The sequence below is a fragment of the Oryza sativa genome, chromosome 1 (genome assembly GCF_034140825.1).
Source record: "Oryza sativa Japonica Group chromosome 1, ASM3414082v1".
In the NCBI taxonomy this organism is placed as follows: Eukaryota; Viridiplantae; Streptophyta; class Magnoliopsida; order Poales; family Poaceae; genus Oryza; species Oryza sativa.
Genome location: NC_089035.1, coordinates 10234443 through 10253418, shown reverse-complemented (window position 1 = coordinate 10253418; position 18976 = coordinate 10234443). Strand labels below are relative to the sequence as shown.

The 18976-nt window shown below is 40.2% G+C and overlaps 2 protein-coding genes and 2 long non-coding RNA genes across 4 annotated transcripts; 2 read left to right on the top strand and 2 right to left on the bottom strand.

Moving 5' to 3' along the window:
* Positions 1-6838: 6838 nt before the first annotated feature.
* LOC107281754 (uncharacterized) lies at positions 6839-7775 on the bottom strand. The gene is made up of 3 exons (XR_001547556.3): positions 7637-7775; positions 7435-7523; positions 6839-7271 (listed from the first exon to the last, which is right to left on the bottom strand). It is a non-coding gene; the product is annotated as an uncharacterized lncRNA (long non-coding RNA).
* A 1027-nt stretch (positions 7776-8802) lies between these two features.
* Positions 8803-11131, top strand: LOC4327914 (transcription factor MYB61). Its single transcript, XM_015771623.3, has 3 exons — positions 8803-9265; positions 9380-9509; positions 9611-11131. The coding sequence occupies exons 1-3, from the start codon at positions 9133-9135 to the stop codon at positions 10632-10634; spliced, it is 1287 nt and encodes a 428-aa protein (XP_015627109.1). The 5' UTR covers positions 8803-9132; the 3' UTR covers positions 10635-11131.
* On the bottom strand, positions 10865-14463 carry LOC9268070 (uncharacterized). Its single transcript, XR_001543833.3, has 3 exons — positions 14322-14463; positions 12469-12564; positions 10865-11355 (listed from the first exon to the last, which is right to left on the bottom strand). It is a non-coding gene; the product is annotated as an uncharacterized lncRNA (long non-coding RNA).
* A 1430-nt stretch (positions 14464-15893) lies between these two features.
* On the top strand, positions 15894-17396 carry LOC107281167 (uncharacterized). Its single transcript, XM_015785760.3, has 2 exons — positions 15894-16550; positions 16635-17396. Exons 1-2 carry the CDS (start codon positions 16365-16367, stop codon positions 17160-17162), a joined length of 714 nt encoding a protein of 237 aa, XP_015641246.1. The 5' UTR covers positions 15894-16364; the 3' UTR covers positions 17163-17396.
* Positions 17397-18976: the final 1580 nt, after the last annotated feature.

Genomic DNA, 18976 nt, shown 5'->3' with positions numbered 1-18976 from the left:
TGCTTATGTGGTGTCTAGTCAACCCAAGAAAGATTTAAAATAGGAAACATATGTTAACGCCTATTCATCTTTGTCAAACTCCATCTCTCCCATCTTCCCTCGAGCCTATCATGAGCTCATAGGTGTTGGCCACCCTCCATGAGCTAGCCACCTACTCAGCTGTCGTCTCACTCTAAAAGCTAGCTATTGCGGTGCGTATCCTCCTTGAAAAAAAAAACATGTGCCAATAGTGATGATATCCAAGCTAGGGGTGAGAGAGAGAGAAAGAGCAGGTCAAGATCAGTGCTCGTGGTTGCCTTTCGAGGTGATTGCCTAACTAATACAGTTGGATTAGGGAATATGAGGCAGGTAAAGTGACCTTGAGCTCAACCACAACTCCAAGCTTGAGGAACAGAGCCCAAGGCATGCAGTATAGGTGGAGTGGAGGGGCCTTGGAAGATTCGGTGGCAGAGCTAGCGAGAGCTCTTTGATTTGGTGGCGGTGGAAGCGGAAATCTTGTGCAGAGCACTATTTTCCATCATTTGTTTCTCTGGTCACAACGATGGCCAAGACCCCTGTCCTCTATGGCAGCGCGCTCTATATTTATGTGGTCTTCGTCGAGGCAGCAACTTCTCGTGACCAACGAGTAGGGAGCTAGGTAGGAGAGCATCAACAACTCGACTAATTTGCCATTTGCTGCCAAATTAGTGGAGACAGGTTGGGTTTCGACTTTGGCTCCATCGCATCCCGAGATCCATGAGAATGAGGAAAACATCAATCTTAGCTTGAGGACGAGAAGGACATTTATTCACCGACTGTGGTCACTATGGCTCAAGGAGACGGTGGAGCTTTTGTGTCGTCTCTGTGTTATCACCATCGAGGGGAGAAGGATAGAAGGGATGGAGGAGGAAGATCAAGTGGTTAGTAAAAGGAGGGGCCTATAGTTTTTACTGTAAGCACCAGGTAGGTAAAAGATGAAGTGAACAATTTCAATAGTTGAGGGGGGGGGGTATTATATCCGGTATTGGAGTTGAAGGGTGCTTTTAATACAAAGGCAATAGTGACTTATCCTTTCACAGAAATTCATTTACGCCCTAGATTTTTCGCTCAATCCATAATATACCTAAAATTTTCTTCATCCCTTACGTGCTCTCAAGTATTCATTTTGATCCTTCCATACCTACTATGTTGGTTGGCCATCATATCTTCTTCAAATAACTATATTTCCCTTGGCATATAGAATTTGTGGACAATGCATTTGGAATTGATTTAAACTTTGTTTAAATTCACTAAAAAAGCCAAATGTTATTTTTAAATTCATGATGAAAATACTGTAAGTTATAGTGATTAAGATGTTTTCAAATCAATGTTTTGATATTGGTATGAGGCTTTCAATTTAGAGTTGTGAGCCAAAGGCCATATGGTCATTTAGAGGAAAAATATAACGGTCAACTAATAGGATTGACAGGAAGGTGATTAAAATGATAACTCAGGAATGTACGGAATGAAGCAAAACTTAAGAGTAAAAGAGAGGACTGAGAAAATAATAGTAGTGCATAAGGATTATTCTCTATATTTTAATTACGCTGGAACCTTTTCAAAGGATGACATTTTAAAACTTGAAGACTTTAAGTTTTACATTTTACAGTGTAAATGTCAATACTATTAAGGTCTTTCTTTTTTCATAAAATTTATGGGACCAGGTGACTCCACAACTATTACATGGCTCCGCCTCTAGGTACTTCGTATGTGAAACAATTCAATTTTTTGTTTACATGTTGAATACATATATTCTAACTTTAAAGTTGAAGTTTCATTTTGGAAATTTACATTTTAATTAGTCTGGCTACCAAACTCTCCTTATCACTGGATTTCTTTATTTAGTTTTTCAAGCATAGTAGATTAGGTTGGAGCGTGCTCTCTCTCTATAACTACATACTCCTCCGGTCATAACAATATTTTGAGTGTTAAGGATAAGATTTGATTACACTTTTGAAACATTAGTTATTAATATATTCTCATATGCTTAGTTTACAGAAAATGGTATAGGAAGATTTATCTTGAAAAATACATCCTATATAATATCATAAACTTATTGATATTATAGCTAGATTAAAGTTTATGACGAAATATTGTCTTAAATATTAAATATTTAATTATGATCGGAAAGAGTACTTAGGGATATAGGTGGTGAGACATTTTTTTGAATTTGATATCCTGTTGCCAGCTATTAAATCCTCACAAGATGTTAGACAATTTCACGCAAAAGGGATTCTACCAAAAAAAAGGTTGGGTACGATGGCCCGCTAAACAAATTGTTCTCAGCTCTCAACCAAGCTCTAATACATACTTTCCCCATATTTTAATGTATGACGCCGTTGATTTTTTATTCAACGTTTGACTATTCGTCTTATCCAAAAAGTTTATGTAATTATCATTTATTTTATTGTTACTTGATTCATCATCAAATATTCTTTAAGCATGATATAAATATTTTCATATTTGCAAAAAAAGTTTAAATAAAATGAATGGTCAAACGTTGGTTAAAAAGTCAACGGTGTTATACGTTAAAATACGGATGGAGTATATGGCGAGGACAGGGTGTAGCAACTACCAACAAAACCGTCGCTCATGAGAAAATGTGTATACGTGTGTGGGCATGCATACGTACATATGGCCAGCTAGCAATGAAAAGAGAACAAAAAGGTGACAACGACCCACTATGACTTATATATAGGTCATGGACAAACTAATTAATTAACACGTTTCATCTCTTTTTTCTTCTCCTTGATCTTTTTCTTCCTCGTTGCACCACGTAAATAATTAAACTCGTAAAAAATAGCTGCATATTTTCCTTTAATTATTTGCAGTTTAATTCTAGAGTGATAGCAAGATGTTGATACACACAAACACACACATAATTCACCATAAGTGCACATCATATCGTGTTAGTTGGCAACTTGGCATGCACATCATGGCCCCCTGCTAGGTTTCTTAGCTTCCTACCTCACTAATTAAGCATGGGTGTGTTAACTTCACTATTATAATTAACTATATGGAAACCTGTATGTTACTGGCTGACTGCGAAGAATTTATACGGTGAAATACTACATTATAGCTGAGGTACAGTTCGGGCTCCATTTGAAATGCAAGAATTTCACAGGAAAAAACTTAATTTCCATGAAAACAAGAAAAATTTCCTATGTTCTAAACGAGACTAGATTTTTCTAGCTTTAGACAAACAAATAGGTTTTACAATTAACTGTGTATACAATCTGCACCTATATTGGAACAAAACTTACAAAAACTAAAATGGAAAAAAGTCTATATCCCCCCCCATCCCCTATTTTAAACTCTTGATATAAGTCCGTCATACTCTCAACTTTAAAATCGGATATCCAACCCCATAAATTTTATAATACTGTTCAAAATATCCTGTAAGGTGGTTTTTTTTAATATTTGGGAGCTTAATTAATGAGCGGGTTTAAATAACTGATATAGCATGTTTACATGTCGTCAATCATCGATTATTAATTTATATTCTATGATGATGTCATATTAGTATTATATTAACATATGTTTATAAGTGAGCAAAAAATAGGGGTAAAAATAAAAGATTTGAAGATTTTAACATATATGTCCAATTCATATATCATGTAACCAAACTCATCCAACATATATGCAAATCAGACCATTCTGCAAAATTAGCTTATGGTGTTACATAAATGGTACTGTCACTATTGGGAAAACAATTTTTGTAGACAAGGTGCATCGATCTTTCTAGGCGGGTAAATATTGTTTTCACCATCTGTCCGCCTGCAAAATAGGGGACGGGGGTCGAGGTGGCCATCCGCCTGCGAAGATCAATCTTCCCAGGCAATGACATAAGGTGGGGAATAGCTACAAACGAGGGAGAAGTTGCTAGTGCATATATACTGGACGGTAATACTCTGCACACATATTTATTTAAAACAATACCTGCAATATATAACTAATTCCTTCTATGTGTATGTCATGAAGTATCACCAGTAACCTAAAGGCAGTGTCCTTTGCGGATATTACACATGCGAGTTCCTTAGGGTTAATGGGAGATACATGACCAACGTAGAGAATGTACGTCTCAACTCAACATATAAGTCCTGCGAAGATGGAATGCACATCTAATATACTCATGCTTTCATGCATGCAATTGCTTAGAATCGAACATCGAACTAGTTTTGACGACGAAGCCATTATAAACATACAACGTGACCTCTGCCACTTTATCCACCACGAGTGTTGTCATAAAGATGGACTTTTCTTCGACCCCGAAGGCAGCTTAGCGATGAGCGACGAATACAAGTCCCTTTAGGAGTGGAGCCACATGCTTGTGTAATTAAGGGAATGACAGTATTGTAAATAACACTTTTGCACTAATTAATGCATCCAATATATGTGTATTATATCCTCATTATATGTTTGTTAGCTGCTAGATGTATTTATGTACTAATTAATTAACTAATTGCAATATTACTGATTAAAAATTAGTATTTAAAAAATTTACGGAAATATTTAATTTTGGAGTGAATATTTTCCTAGGCGGCCGTAATGAACGCCAAGCTACACATTATCGTAAACGGCATATTGTGGCTATGTCCACATAGAAAGATTCATTTTGCAGGCGGACTATTTAAGAGGTCCGCCTGCGGAGATGGATCTTCCTAGGCGGACTGGCCGTCCGCTCACGAAAATGGGTGATTTTAGCAGGCATTTACCTACAGGAGGACCGGCCGTCTGCTTGAGAAGACCAATTTTAAATGCCTGCAAAAATAGTTTTCCTAGTAGTATGTATAGTTCAAGGGGTTGAATATCCGGTTTTAAAGTTTCAGGCTGTTAGATGGACTTTCAATCAAAATTTTGGGGGTATTTAAAATTTTTCTAACTAAAAATAATTAAAATGATATGGGTTCATAAGAAAATAGAGAACAATATCGACTTTGTCAGCTAAGTTTCACCACCTTTTTTATAGCAAATGTTTCATATACTACAATTTTTTTAACGAATCGACGCACCGCCAATTTCATTGAATAATGTTTCATATACTATAATGGTTACCGTGGTTATGAGATGTGGTACACTTTCTTTCTTTAGTCGCCAGCCTTCCCTGTCATATTAATTCTCATTTCTACGGCGAGCACAAGATATATCCTACCATAATTTCTGCATACATCTCATAAAAGTACCATGGAAGTTTTCTGAAAGCATATATGTGTGCCCTACCAACGGCGTCCCGTTGCATATGCCAATATATCCGGCCATAGTATATAGTCCCAAGAACATGACGCCAAGACGGAACCGGCCGTTCCGTTTTGTTGTTGGCTTAATTTGGTCCAGCCATATGCATATATAGCGTGTGCACACGCACTGTTGCTTTCAATCTGTGCTCCCACATATATTTCTAGAGTACTGCATGTAGCTAGCTCGATCAGGGACCATCTTGTTATTACATGCTAAGTGCTACAATAATATAGCTCTTAAATGCCTCTTAAAATTTTCGTTATCGTACGTCAGCCGTTGCATTCAGATCAAGCTGTGACCGGTTGTGGCAAAGGAGGTAGTTTTTAGTTAGTTTAATTTTTTGCTTGAAATGAAAATTTTAGGTTATTAAAACGGAACAGCATGAGCTAACAAAAATATTTTCATTTCAGAAAACTCCTTTCAGGTCTAGTTGATTTCTCCCGACGCCAAATATTTTTAACTAGGAGGAGTAACATTTTGGGATGCAGGAATTTTATAAGACTTTTTTTTGTAGAAAAGCTCAATCAATTCTGATAAAATTTCTCTAAAATTCTTCTGATTCAAACAAATGTGGCTGAACTTATGAATCAAAATTGCAATTTGGGTTTCCCAGAGTGTACAGTACAACTAACAACTTTGATTCTCTCAAAGAAAGAAAAGAAAAGAGTGTAAAACTTGGAACACAAGCGACCGAATGCTAGCTGAGCAAAGTTAAGCACTGAGATTAATCATTGACAGTACAACAGGGGAGGTTGGGCCCATGAGTGGGACCCACAGAAGATGCCCTGTTTGTCAAACCTGCTTTTTCCCGTGACCCCCTTCCAATAGGAGCCTTGCAAATGGCCCTTCTTTTCTCATCAGGTCCGCTTCTCTAATGAGGATGCCTTTAATTATTGGGGCCTCCGATTAATGGGATCCAAGAAGCAAATGAAAAATCAAACAAATTAGCACCAAGAGAGAGCAAAAAAAAAAGAAAAAGAAAAAAGGAATGTCCTTTCTTCTCCATGGAGATATTCTCTTGATTCAACTGTTCTTTTGCATATACATGCATCTAGAGCAAGAGAAGGAAGCTCTGAAAGAAATTGTGGTGATAATGAGTGATAGCTAAGTCCATGAATGACTAAAAACCTCCACTTATTAAGAGAATACATTGTCAAAAACAATTAGCAATTGCATGCACAACTGTTTATCATAATTGCAAGGTGACCCCGACAACACACAACCTACTGTAATCTTCATGTACACACATAAACAAATACTATAATTTTATTATCATCAGGTCAGTCTAAAGGTGCAGAAAATCTCCAGAAAAGAACAAGGGAAGCTTCGGAGCATCATGAAAAGGCCGAATTGTACAGATCGTCCGGATTATAAAATGTACAATTCCATATAATAGTTTCTGCGCCTGTTTAATCAGAAGGGTATCCACAATCACATGGGCACCAAGAGGTGCCATTGTATCTTCCAATCATCAAGTCAAGAATCAAACCTTTTTCTTTCAGGCATCCAAGCAAGGATAAGAAATAAAATTGCCTGGGTTAGCCACCTCATCGAGATTATTATACCTCCACTGTTCTGTTTGCAAACCAAGCATCATCTGGAGTTTTCGGCATTATAACCATAAAAAATTTTAACAACAAGCACACTTCTCTCCATAATAATCAGACCAATGCTACTAAACATGTGCCCTGGTGTTATTGGGATTTGCTTCTGAGCGAGAATACGGCCAGTGAGGAAATCATGCTGTTTGTAACTCTGCAAAAGCAATCATCAGCATAGGCCTGGTTCTCACAGCTGATTGCTTAGCATCTTGAGAGGTGCCAGAGATGATCTTCTTGGATTGGAGCACAGATTTGTGATTGGAACTCAGAGGTCCTAAAGAAAAACAACATAGCTGGCTGCTTGAGATAAAGAAAAGGGAAGATTCTTTCTGTCCTGGGATACAAACATTAGTTGCCGCCCCTCGATGATTGATGCAAAGCTTTCTCCAGGTAAGAAGTGATCCACTGACTTTCCTGAAAAATAAAGGTGAAACATGGTATGTACTTTAGCCTGGCACAGCATTTGAAGATAAGAGGTACAGAAGCTTATAAACATGCAGATATACTATAAATCTAAGGATAGATGCAAGCAAACTGGGTTTTAATGAGAATCACAAAAAAAAAGAGAGAACTTCACCAACAGTGCGCTTTCCCTGCATGGAATACTCATGACGCAGAGGTTGCTGAGGGAAAAAAAAGCTCATAGTAGCAGCGATGGACTAGCTGCTGCAGGTCGCATTCAATAATCACACGAGAAACAACATTAATCCTTTTCCAAATTATGTAACTTTGACAAAACATCCTTTACTTTTAACTGGCTTGTGCAAAAAGTAACATACCTGATATGTAGAGGAAGGGTGAGCTATCAAGAGTTCCCTCTAACAAAAAGGCTGCGGTAATTAAGTCACAGTAATCTATTATATAATTAAAGGAATAGAAAAAGGAGCCTCCACGTTCGCTCTCATGGCCTAAAAATTCTCACATTAATCGGAGAAAAAGAAAAAGCAGAGTCCATATAGAAATACAATTTAGAAATAGCTTAAATTCGGAATTAAAAAATAAGGAATATTAGAAGAGGAGACCGGAGTCCATATAGAAATACAATTAGGAAATAGCTGAAATTCGGAATTAAAAAATAAGGAATATTAGAAGAGGAGACCGGAGTCCATATAGAAATACAATTAGGAAATAACTGAAATTCGGAATTAAAAATAAGGAATATTAGAAGTAGAGTATAGAGTCCATGTAGAAATACAATTAGGAAATAACTGAAATTCGGAATTAAAAATAAGGAATATTAGAAGTAGAGTATAGAGTCTATATAGAAACTTAAAACTAACTAAAATTTGGAATAAACATAATAAAATTAAAAGTAGAGTTTAGAGTCCGTATAAAAATACAATTTACAAATAGTTAAAATTCGAAATTAAGAAAAAATGGGAAGAAGAGTTTAATGCTAATATAGGAATTCGAAATTAAAAATTAAATAATATTGAAAGATGAGTTTAGAGTCCACATAGAAATATAATTAGAAATAATAAAATTTCAGAAATAAAAATAAATAATATTAGAAGAAGAACATATAGTCTATATAGAAATACAATTTACAGAAAAAAGAAATATTAAAAAACGAGTCTAGAGTCCATATAGGAATATATATAATTTACAAATAACTAAAATTTTATCTTAAAAATAATTAATAACTAACACGTATATAAAATGCAATATGAATATTACACATTAGTAGTTTTGTAAAGTTATTGCAAAATTTAAAATTATGTTGTTATTTTAATATATTTGAATAATATAATGAGAAAACATATATGCTATTATATGAGAGAAAATATAATGATGCTAGCCGCGCAATCTGCGCGGGCCATCATGCTAGTTAGAATGTAAAGAGACAAGTGGAGGTACAACCCCACCGACGTTTTGTAACGGACAAAGATTCTTAGGGGGATGATAAGACAGGAGCCCACGCACGCACACGCTTAAGAGAACAAAGGGAAGAAAGCTCCCACAACCACCAGCTTTAAAAGAAGGGGCAAATGGGGAGGGAGGCCTGCAAAGAAAAGGAGAAGAGTGCCCTCTAACCTACCTATGCCTTCCTCCAAAATCCTGATATCTTGAGCCACTTGTTGCTGCCACTCTGCCATAAGCTTCCATCCTATCAAGCACCAATATATGAGCCACTATAGACTGTACACTCGCAGCAATCCCACTCTTGAGCACTGAATCACCAAGAGGATTACCTGTGTAGGTGTTGTGTGCTGTGGAAGTTTCTTGGGAGGGCAAGCTGTGCAGATTGCATAGCTTCAGTTTCTGCATTGATTCAATGGGGAGACATTCCTGCTGCTACAAGCAGAAGCTGAGGAAGGGGCTCTGGTCACCTGAGGAGGATGAGAAGCTCATGAACCACATAACCAAGCATGGCCATGGCTGCTGGAGCACCGTTCCAAAACTTGCAGGTGAGCATCAAAATATTCTGCACTTTATTCTTGTCGATTATCCACTTTGTGTTCTTTCTTCTCAGTCAATTCAAGTCTCCCCTGAAATCTTAGCAATCAAACGAATTGTTGCAGGGCTTCAGAGATGTGGCAAAAGCTGCAGGCTGAGATGGATAAACTACTTGAGGCCTGACCTAAAGAGAGGTGCATTCTCTCAGGAGGAAGAGGACCTCATCGTTGAGCTCCATGCTGTTCTGGGAAACAGGTAAATTTGAACTCAATTGCACTGCTAGAGTTTAGGATTTAATTACCTCATCAAATCGAGCCTCCTCTAATTATGGCCTTTTTTTTCACATCAATGAGCAGGTGGTCTCAAATTGCAACACGGCTGCCTGGAAGAACTGACAATGAGATCAAGAATCTCTGGAATTCATGCATCAAGAAGAAGCTGCGGCAGAAAGGCATTGACCCAAACACCCACAAGCCCCTTGCCGAGGTTGATCGAAGCAAAGCAACTCCCACCATCAGCAATGACAGGACCTCTGAATCCAGCGATGTTGACCCATCTAGTGGCGTTGCTCTTCACAACTTGAGCCATCTTCTGAGCGAGACGGCGCAATCATCAGAGCTGCTGCCAGTGAAGGTAACTAAACCTCGCACACAAGCTCCGGGCTTGGCACGTCTGAAGGTGCCACCGAAGGAACTATTTCTAGACCAGCTTACTTCTGGCCATGAGAACCTCCCTAGCTGCCGTTCATCTGGCCCAATTCCCAATTTCCCGTTCCAGCAGCTGTTGTGCTACAATAATGATTTTAACAGCATGGACGTTGGAAACAGGAATTCACTCTGGTATAACCAGAATGAGTCCAGTAGCAGCACAATTTCCACTGTGATGCCCCCAGTTTCACCATCAACTCTCTCGACATCAACAGGCCTTAATCCATCACCAGACAATGCAAACTCTCGAGGCACTGGCATCCACAATTCCCAATTCTATTGGGACACCAACAATCCTAGCAGCAGTAGCAGTACAGGGAGTAGTGGTAACAACGGGTTGGGATTCGAGCTGCAAAGCACAAGCTCCCTTTTGGAGACCAACATATTCCCATGGTCAGATTTAGCACCAGAAAAGGATAGCCAAGCACAACTAGAGGAAGAACTCAAGTGGCCTGACTTGCTCCATGGAACGTTCTCAGAGATGCCAGCGCCCATGCAGAACCTTAGCCAGTCACTGTATGAAGACGTTGTCAAAGCAGAGAGCCAATTCAACATGGAGGGGCTCTGTGCAGCTTGGTCTCAAAACCTGCTGCCACAGCAACATCTTCCAGTAGTATCAGATATGTATGACAAGGATTTGCAAAGGATGTCCTTGTCTTTTGAGAATATCTAGGAACCATGTTCCAGCATGCAGGGAACAGAGCACCACATGAAAATTGAGAGTTGAAAGCTTAGGAAGCACAATGTTTCTTCAGAGATACGTTTACAGTGTACTCAGTTGTTTGTGGATAAATTATTGTGAGTGTTCACATAGATGCATTCTTTTGGTAAGACATGAATGAACATCAAAGAGCAATTCTTCAGTTGAAAGAAAATGTAGTGCAGTGGGAAAAAAGAGACGAGTTGGGTTTAAGTTGCAGAAAAATGTATAGAAATGTTCCGGAGTTTACCTTGTTTCCTTTGAAAAAATTATTGTCTTCATTTATACAAGCAAGTAGATCGACTTTTTTGTATTCTTGAGTTTCCGCATGCTCCTTTCTTATCAATAAATACAAAGAGGCATGGGAAAACCACATGTGTCGGCAGTACTTAGAAACCATATAAATGGTACCAAAAATTTCAACTGTAACCATGCACAGCGATGCAAATCTGTTCCATGTTGCACTTTTATTCTCCCCTTCTTTCTTTCCACAAGTTCCAGACGAAATAGCTTATGTATTGATGAGGGAAGACCTTTGGCATATTGACTTAGTGGTACTTTTCTTTTCCTTCACCTTTTCTTTTCTTTCTTCACCTTTTGCTAAGGAGAATCTGGAGCTAGCTGATCACGTCCCACTTGAATACAGGCATGGAAAAGGACTGCTCGATTTGGTATGGGCCAAACAGGAAAGATCCTGAAGGAAAGTAAAGAAACATGGATTAAAGAAATGAGGAAACAAATTACGTGTCTTACCTACAAGGTAGACGGCAGTGAGTCTAAAGCCTATTTTACAGCTCAATTACTGAGCTAGACATTGCAATCAAGCAACAAGCATAACGATTTCACTTGATACTTTTAAATATGGCAGACATGGGCCTCTTAAGATTAGCTAATCAAGAAAAAAAGAGAAGATAACAGCCCATTCAAAATAAAAGATACGAACTAATGATGATGATTTGACTGACAGAATGGAAGGCCTACCATGGGCCAAGCTAGCATAGATCATTGTCTAATGCCATCTCCAACAAGGTGAAGATATCTCTTCACATACCAATGAGGACATATGATGATATGGAGAGATGAAGATTCTGGAATCAGCAATCCACATGAAAGATACAACCTAAACTTGTGAACCAAGAAGAACAAGAAAGCAAAAACAACTGTTGGAGGCCAAGTCATCCCTCAGGAATCAGGATGTATACATCATATAGATCCATGGATACAAGATAACAGTGTGATTGATGGGTATGATGGAAGTTAAAAGGTATAACAATGTTATAGAGAGTGGTAGAGAGAATGCATGGAGAAAATCTTCCCTAGTGTTGTTTCTAAATAATGTGAAGGCTTACCCTTAAGGGACAACCCTTTAGCCTTTACAAATGCATTAAGCTGGTTTAGTCTACCTAGTAGTAACCAGTAGGTTCCCCTTGATTGCAAAAAAAAAAAAAAAAAAAATCAGATTATTTCAACATAGTACAACTGTCATTAGCAACTTGACATCCATGGGTTCCCACAAAAACAGCTTTTGATAGAGACTTTCTTCCACGTGGCAATAACAAATGGGAATCGGTCACCTATACAAATATGTTGACATAAAGTAACCAGACACTAGATTGATAAATGCAATGGGACAAATATTACTGTGCAAGACCAGTCCTGAAAAGCAATTAGAAAAAAGAAGGTTCCATAATCTACACATCAATTTCTAGCTGGTAAAGACAATTTACAGGCTAACAATTTGTCTATGTGCCATGGACATTTGTACTTATGTGGGAATGTTCACTTCAATTGCCAGTTTTGGATGTACCTGCATGTTTAAAGAAGGAATGTCAAACAAGAACTGGTAAAGATGACCATATGATGTGGCTGCTTGGAGGTACTGTAATATTAGGTGTATCTGCAACTGTACGTTATAGAAATATGTCAGTTAGACACATGCAGAAATGCATGAAAATGAAATAAGTAGATGTGAAATAAGTAGATGTGCACAAAGATAACAATCGTAAACAGGACCTTCTTAGAGCCCATTCAGATTTTTAAAATACCCTAGTGTTAAAGATAATATAAATAATGATCACCTAACATCATAATTAGTGGAGGAAAGATGAATGAAGGGGACAAACGATATAGCAGATTATTAATCAGGTCACAGTGAAGTAGCAACTAGGCTTCAAAGGGATGATTTTGCATAATCAGTGTTATAAATAGGTCATTGCAAACTCAAATAAAAATAACTCCTATGGAAAGGGGAAATTAATAACACAATTCATTTGCAAGCAGATCTAATACCAAATTTGAGGGAACAGTTTTTTACTTTCTAATTTGCTCTTCAGAAAAACAGTTTTCCTTGAGTGTTTTGAAACCCTCTGTTATTAATGAACAATATTAGCTCCCTTGGTGTTTCTTCAAAAAAATAGAAAGATCGATTTTCCAAACATGGTTTGTTGCTAAACAGAAGAGAAAAGATGAGTTCCTGCATACTTGGTTATGTCTGAGTAGTTATTTAAATCCTATCTTTCTTGACATGAGCATGATGATGGCATTACGAAAGCATGAGGGCACAGATTCATGTTACTTGTATGCTAAAACTTAAAATCTGAAGTTCACACTATTCAACAGATGTCACTTCAAACAGAAGCTCGCCTGTGTATAGTGGCTGCAAATAGTTCCATGAATTGATAGAGGTCAATGTTGCTTAATATGGATGTTAACATGGCTCAGGGATTTTTGAAAACTTTCCAGAATATAATTCAGATGTTAATAAGGTAAGAATCAATTTCTCATTACATACAGGGTTAGTTCTTCGATCCATGAGGTATTTTTGTTTATTTTTTTAGATTGATGTACTGCGCACGGTTAGGCATCAAGATTCGATAAAAATCACATCTACAAGCGGGTTGAAGCAGAAGGACAATTCTTCGGCAGCTGAACATCGCATTCTACAGTAAATTTGCCAACATTGGAATAACGTAGCAGCACGACCAACAATAATCAACCTAAAGCGGGGTAGTAGCAATAACACTTGGAGTGGCTGTTGGCTTGGCTGTGTAAGTGTAACACACTGTGAAAGAGATACAGGTGAAGAAACAAAAAATCAATCATTCAACCATAGCAAGAGAAAAAAAAATCAGTGTAGTTCTTCAGAACATCTATGATGTTTTCAGCTTAGATTCTAATTTCTAAGCTACGATACGAAAAAGGGTGAAAAATTATTGCAGTGATTTTAGAGGATTAGCTTGCTGGAGCAGATCATAATGTATCAATATTACACAGAAAGAATTGGAGAAAAAGGACAAAACTAATATATGACAGTTTCTGCCTAGTTGTCTGTCCTAATACCCTGAACATGCTAGCAATATCAATATTTTCTCCATCAATATTCCGGCAGTAGAACTGAATACGAGCATAAACCCAAGCTAAGCTCAGAGCGAAAACCTCGCCCAAGCGGGAAAATTGAGAACTGAAGAAGAGATACCTAGCTAAATGGCTCACACGAACGGGCACTATGGAATCCACCAACCGAGCAGACGAGAAGCCGCCATCGCCTCGGCCCTCGGCGGGGTCACGCCAACAGTCGCCGCTCGAACAACAGAACACTCACCGAGAAGGGGACCGGGAAGCAGTGGGGAACGGGAGGAGGAGGAGGAGGAGAGCACTCACCGAGAGCGAGAAGTGGGCCCGCCGGCCGCGCCGGCCGCCGGAATGTGGGGAAAGGGGAGGGGAGCGCGGCGGCGATCGGCAGCAGCTCCGGCCATGGCTGCGTCGCTTTCGGTCAGGCGGCGGCGGCGGACGCAAGCCGGCGACACACTACATGGGCCCCGGGCTGTCACGAGATTTCGGCCCATCATATACTGTCGGGCCGGTTTCTTGCAGGCGCTCGCTGGTTTGCTCCCTGACGGACCGGGCCGTTTGGTTTCTTCTTCTGTTTCTTATCAGCAGGTTGGTTCGAATAAGTCTATTACTCGTTCCTCATTCTTACTCGTGATGGAATTACCCTCCTCAACCACAAAACCGGGTATAATGTCGCCCCTATCTTTAAAAATCTATGTAAATTTACTCCTTTGTTGATTTAAGAAGCGCTTTTTTTACTAACATAGCATGTTAACCGCAGTTTACTCGTTGAGTTGAGACTCACATGTCACCAATATCCTCCTTATCTCATCTTGTTCCTCGCCTCCTCTCTCCTCTTTTCTCTCTTCCATGTAAGGTGAAATATTTCTACAATTATTAAGGAACTGTACTAGTTTATGCGAAATTCGATAATGTTCCAAATGGCAAAGAGAACAGAGCTGAGGAAGTATAATATCTTCGTGCAAACCCTCTAAAGTAGTAAGATTGGATGTTATATATACTTTTCCCTGCGATAGGTAGGTACTCCCTCCTCTCATTTTTATCATGAGATCTTCCTCAAATAATCATCATCTAACAACTATCTTTTTATTTATTTATGTAAAGAATAAATGTGCATCATTAGTGGCGGACCTAAGATTTTTATCCAGGATGTTTTCACAGTGGTTCTTAAGAGAGGCAAATCAAACACTACATGCATAGTTGCATACAAACAGTCTTAACTAGATGATGCTCCGCACTTTTAGAAATATAGAAGGAGTCATATAAGAAATCTCTTTAAAAAAAAACTTGCATGCTAACTTGAGATGATCGGACTTCTAATTGCAGCTCATAGTTTTCTAGAAAAATATATATCCAAGTAAATTCTTACAGTAAAACTATTATAAAGATTGAAGATATTTTTACCAGTACTTTGGTACGTCATCCATATACGAGTCGGGTTCGGATTTCAAGTTCGTTCACTTTTGAAAATACAGGAGTAGTGTATAAAAAATCTCTTTAAAAATTAACTTGCATGCTAACTTAAGATGATTGAACTTCTAACCGCAACACATGATTTTCTAAAAAAAATATATATCCAAACGAATTCTCACAGTGAATATCACCTATAACTAAACCGTATAGCAATAATAAAATTAGGAAAAAGTACACCGAAGGTCCCTCAACTTGTCATCGAGTTATAAAATCGTCCTCGAACCACACAACCAGATACAACGTATCCCTCAACTTATAAAACCAGTGCAAAGTAGGTCCTTCGGTGGTTTTGACTCCGGTTTTGTCTGACGTGGCAGCTGACTCAGCGTGCGTGAGTCCCATGTGTCAGCCTCTTCTTCACCCCTCTCCACCTCTCTTCCTCTCTCCTCTTCTTTTCTCGCTAGCAGAAGAGCCGGCGGGTGGGGAGGTCCGGGAGGAGGCCGGTGGGGGAGGCGGGAGTCCGGCGGCGATTCGGAGACGACCGGCGAGCGAGCGCGGCGGCGGGCCCGCGCAGATGGATTTGGGCGGCTGCATCAGCTTCGCAGGGGGCAGCCTTCATCGCCCTCTTGGCGCGGGCGGGTCGAGGGGGGAACCGCGCGCCTTCTTCGCCCACTTGGCCGACGCCGCCGCCGACGACGACGCGGGCTTCTTAGCGGCGGCGGAGGGGCGCGGGGTCCTCTTCCTCTTGGCGCCGACGACGCCCTTGGCGGCCGGGCTGCGGGCGGCGAAGCAGAGACGGGCGAGCGCTGCGGACGAGTTCGCCGTTAAGTGAGGGAAGCTGCCGAGGAGAAGAAGGCGACGGCGGCCAGGTCCAAGGCCAAGACGGCCGCCAAGGCCAAGCTGAGCAAAGCTCCGGCTGCGACCGCGAGCAAGACGAGCATGGAGCCAAGCCGCTCGCGCCTCCCTCTCATCCACTTCTCGCTGCTCGCGTCGCTGTGTTCCGCGCGGTGGCGAGACGACAGCCGCGGCTTCCTCTGGTGCCCCGCCTCGCGCCCCCCTCGGCGTGGCCCGCTTGCTATCGTAGTCTACGCTCATGACGAGACGGCCATGTCGCCGGAGCAGGAGGTAGAGCTAGCTACGTATATGTTTAGTGATGCTGCTTGGAGTTTCCAACTTTCCTGAATTGATGTTGTTATGGTCTGGTTGCAGGATTGGGAGATCAATGGCATAGACAGATCAGGTTTGGATGCTCAGGTTGCTGAGGGTAAGCTCCTAGCCTGCTGTATTTGTTGGCTTGTGCTATGTTCAGCATACAGTGCTAATCTAGTGCAAATCGCCACGCCGCGGACGCCCCGCCCCGCGCTGGTGCTCACGCCGGTCACCGCCGACGAGGTGCGCGCCTACGTCGTCTGCTGCCGCAACCACGGCCTCACTGTCCGCGCGCGCAGCGGCGGGCACAACTACGAGGGCCTCTCGTACCGCTCGCTCCGGTCGTCCGGCGACGGCGAGGAGGCAGCACGTTTCGCCGTCGTCGACGTCGCCGCGCTCTGGGTGGTGCGGCTGGACGCGGCGAGGGGAGTGGCATGCACCAAGGCGAGGGCCACGCGCGCCGTCCGCAGCGTCGTCGCCGCCGGACTCCCGCCTCCCCCACCGATCTCCTCCCCACCCGGTGGCTGTGCTGCAGTGAGAGAAAAGAAGAGAGAGGAAGAGAGGTGGAGAGGGGGAAGAAGAGGCTGACACGTTGGACCCATGCTGAGTCAGCTGTCATATCAGACAAAACCGGAGTCAAAACCGCCGAGGGACCTACTTTGTACTGGTTTTCTAAGTTGAGGGGTGCGTTGTATCCGGTTTTGCGGTTTGAGGACGATTTTATAACTCGATGACAAGTTGAGGGACCTTCGTTGTACTTTTTCCATAAAATTAAAATAGCCTTCACCCGTTACGATGTACAGGCATTTTTTTTTCTAGTTACTAACATTTTTCAAGTTATTTTAGGTATGCCAGTGCATATCTAGCACCACCCCTAGGTCCACCACTGTGCATTATTGAATGTGTTGTATACAACTAATTAAGATTAATTTTTATTTGTGCAATGACATGAAATATTTAAAACATTAGCAATCCACGGGACATGAGCAATATTTTGATGTCTTTAATCTTGATGTTATTTACTTAGAGGATGATAAAACTGTGATGGAAAGGTACCAAACAAGATACGAAATGCATATTTGTTTTTTGCCGACCAAATAGGTATGTGGCCCATTTCTAGCTTCCATCACTACTTCAGAAGAACCATGGCCATAACCATAACACGCCTGGCCTGTTAGGTCACTAAAAAGAAATTTCAAAAAGAAAAGTCTGAATAATTATAAACTAAAGCAGATAGTCTGAAATTTTCTCCGGTACACCGGTGGCCCAATCGTTTATGTCCACGCAGCATTCTCCTCCACAAAATCCGAACAGAAAAATCGCTTTCTGCGAGATTCAGCCTAGCCAGAGCAAATTAATTATCAGTGGGATGTATTTTGGCCGGCACTATGAGTGTATTTCTGACTCTCCAAACAATTTTCCAACGTACGGCGTGCCTAGCAAAGCACTACTAGCTTATAATAAACCAAAGATAATGGGGTCACATACATACATATACTCTCTCTGTTTCAGAATATAAGTAATTCTAATATTTCCTATATTCATATTAATGTTAATAAATCTAAATAAATATATATGTCTAGATTCATTAACATCAATATGAATGTGAAAAATGCTAGAATGACTTACATTCTGAAACGGAGGAAGTAGCTGATTATACATTTGTTTAATTATACAGGGAAGATTATGTCTACAGTAGACTTTATCGTGTCATTATTGTTGTTTTGTATATATACGAGATTTATATAAACAGTGTTTGCCGTTTCATCAAAGGATATAGTATAGAAACAGTGGTGGCTGTACACACACCCATGTGTCGCCGCTCGTGTGAAGAGGATGCATTCAGATATGTGGTCGGTACGCGTACGTCGCATCGGCCGGCATACGCACACGTTCGATCTTCCTTTGCTTCGTACGTCGTCGCCCCAGTGCATCACCATCATAATCTCTATATATCGTCGATCGTGTTGAAACAGCAACTGGACAACTACAATATACTAAGACATTGTTCGATATATATAGAACAGTGGATTAATGCACAAAAAATTTCATTTGCTGGGCATTTGATTTGATCTCTGCACGTATACGCTGACTGTAGTTGTCACGATCCACTGGTCTAGATTCCTCAATCATTGCTATATAAAAAAAATGCTCATCGTTCATGTAAGATGAGGTTGTTGGGAAAAAAATATATCAGGCAGCTCGACACTCCTTTAACTGACTAGGGATGGAAACGGTAGAAAACGGTATCATTTTTATTACCTTTACAAAGACGTTATAGGTACAGTCAATTTTTATTTTTATATTTGCGAATTACTATTTAGTAGCAACTTCAATACGACGCGGATAGAAATTAAAAAACATCAAAAACAATGTCATTTATTTCACAATAAAAACCATTT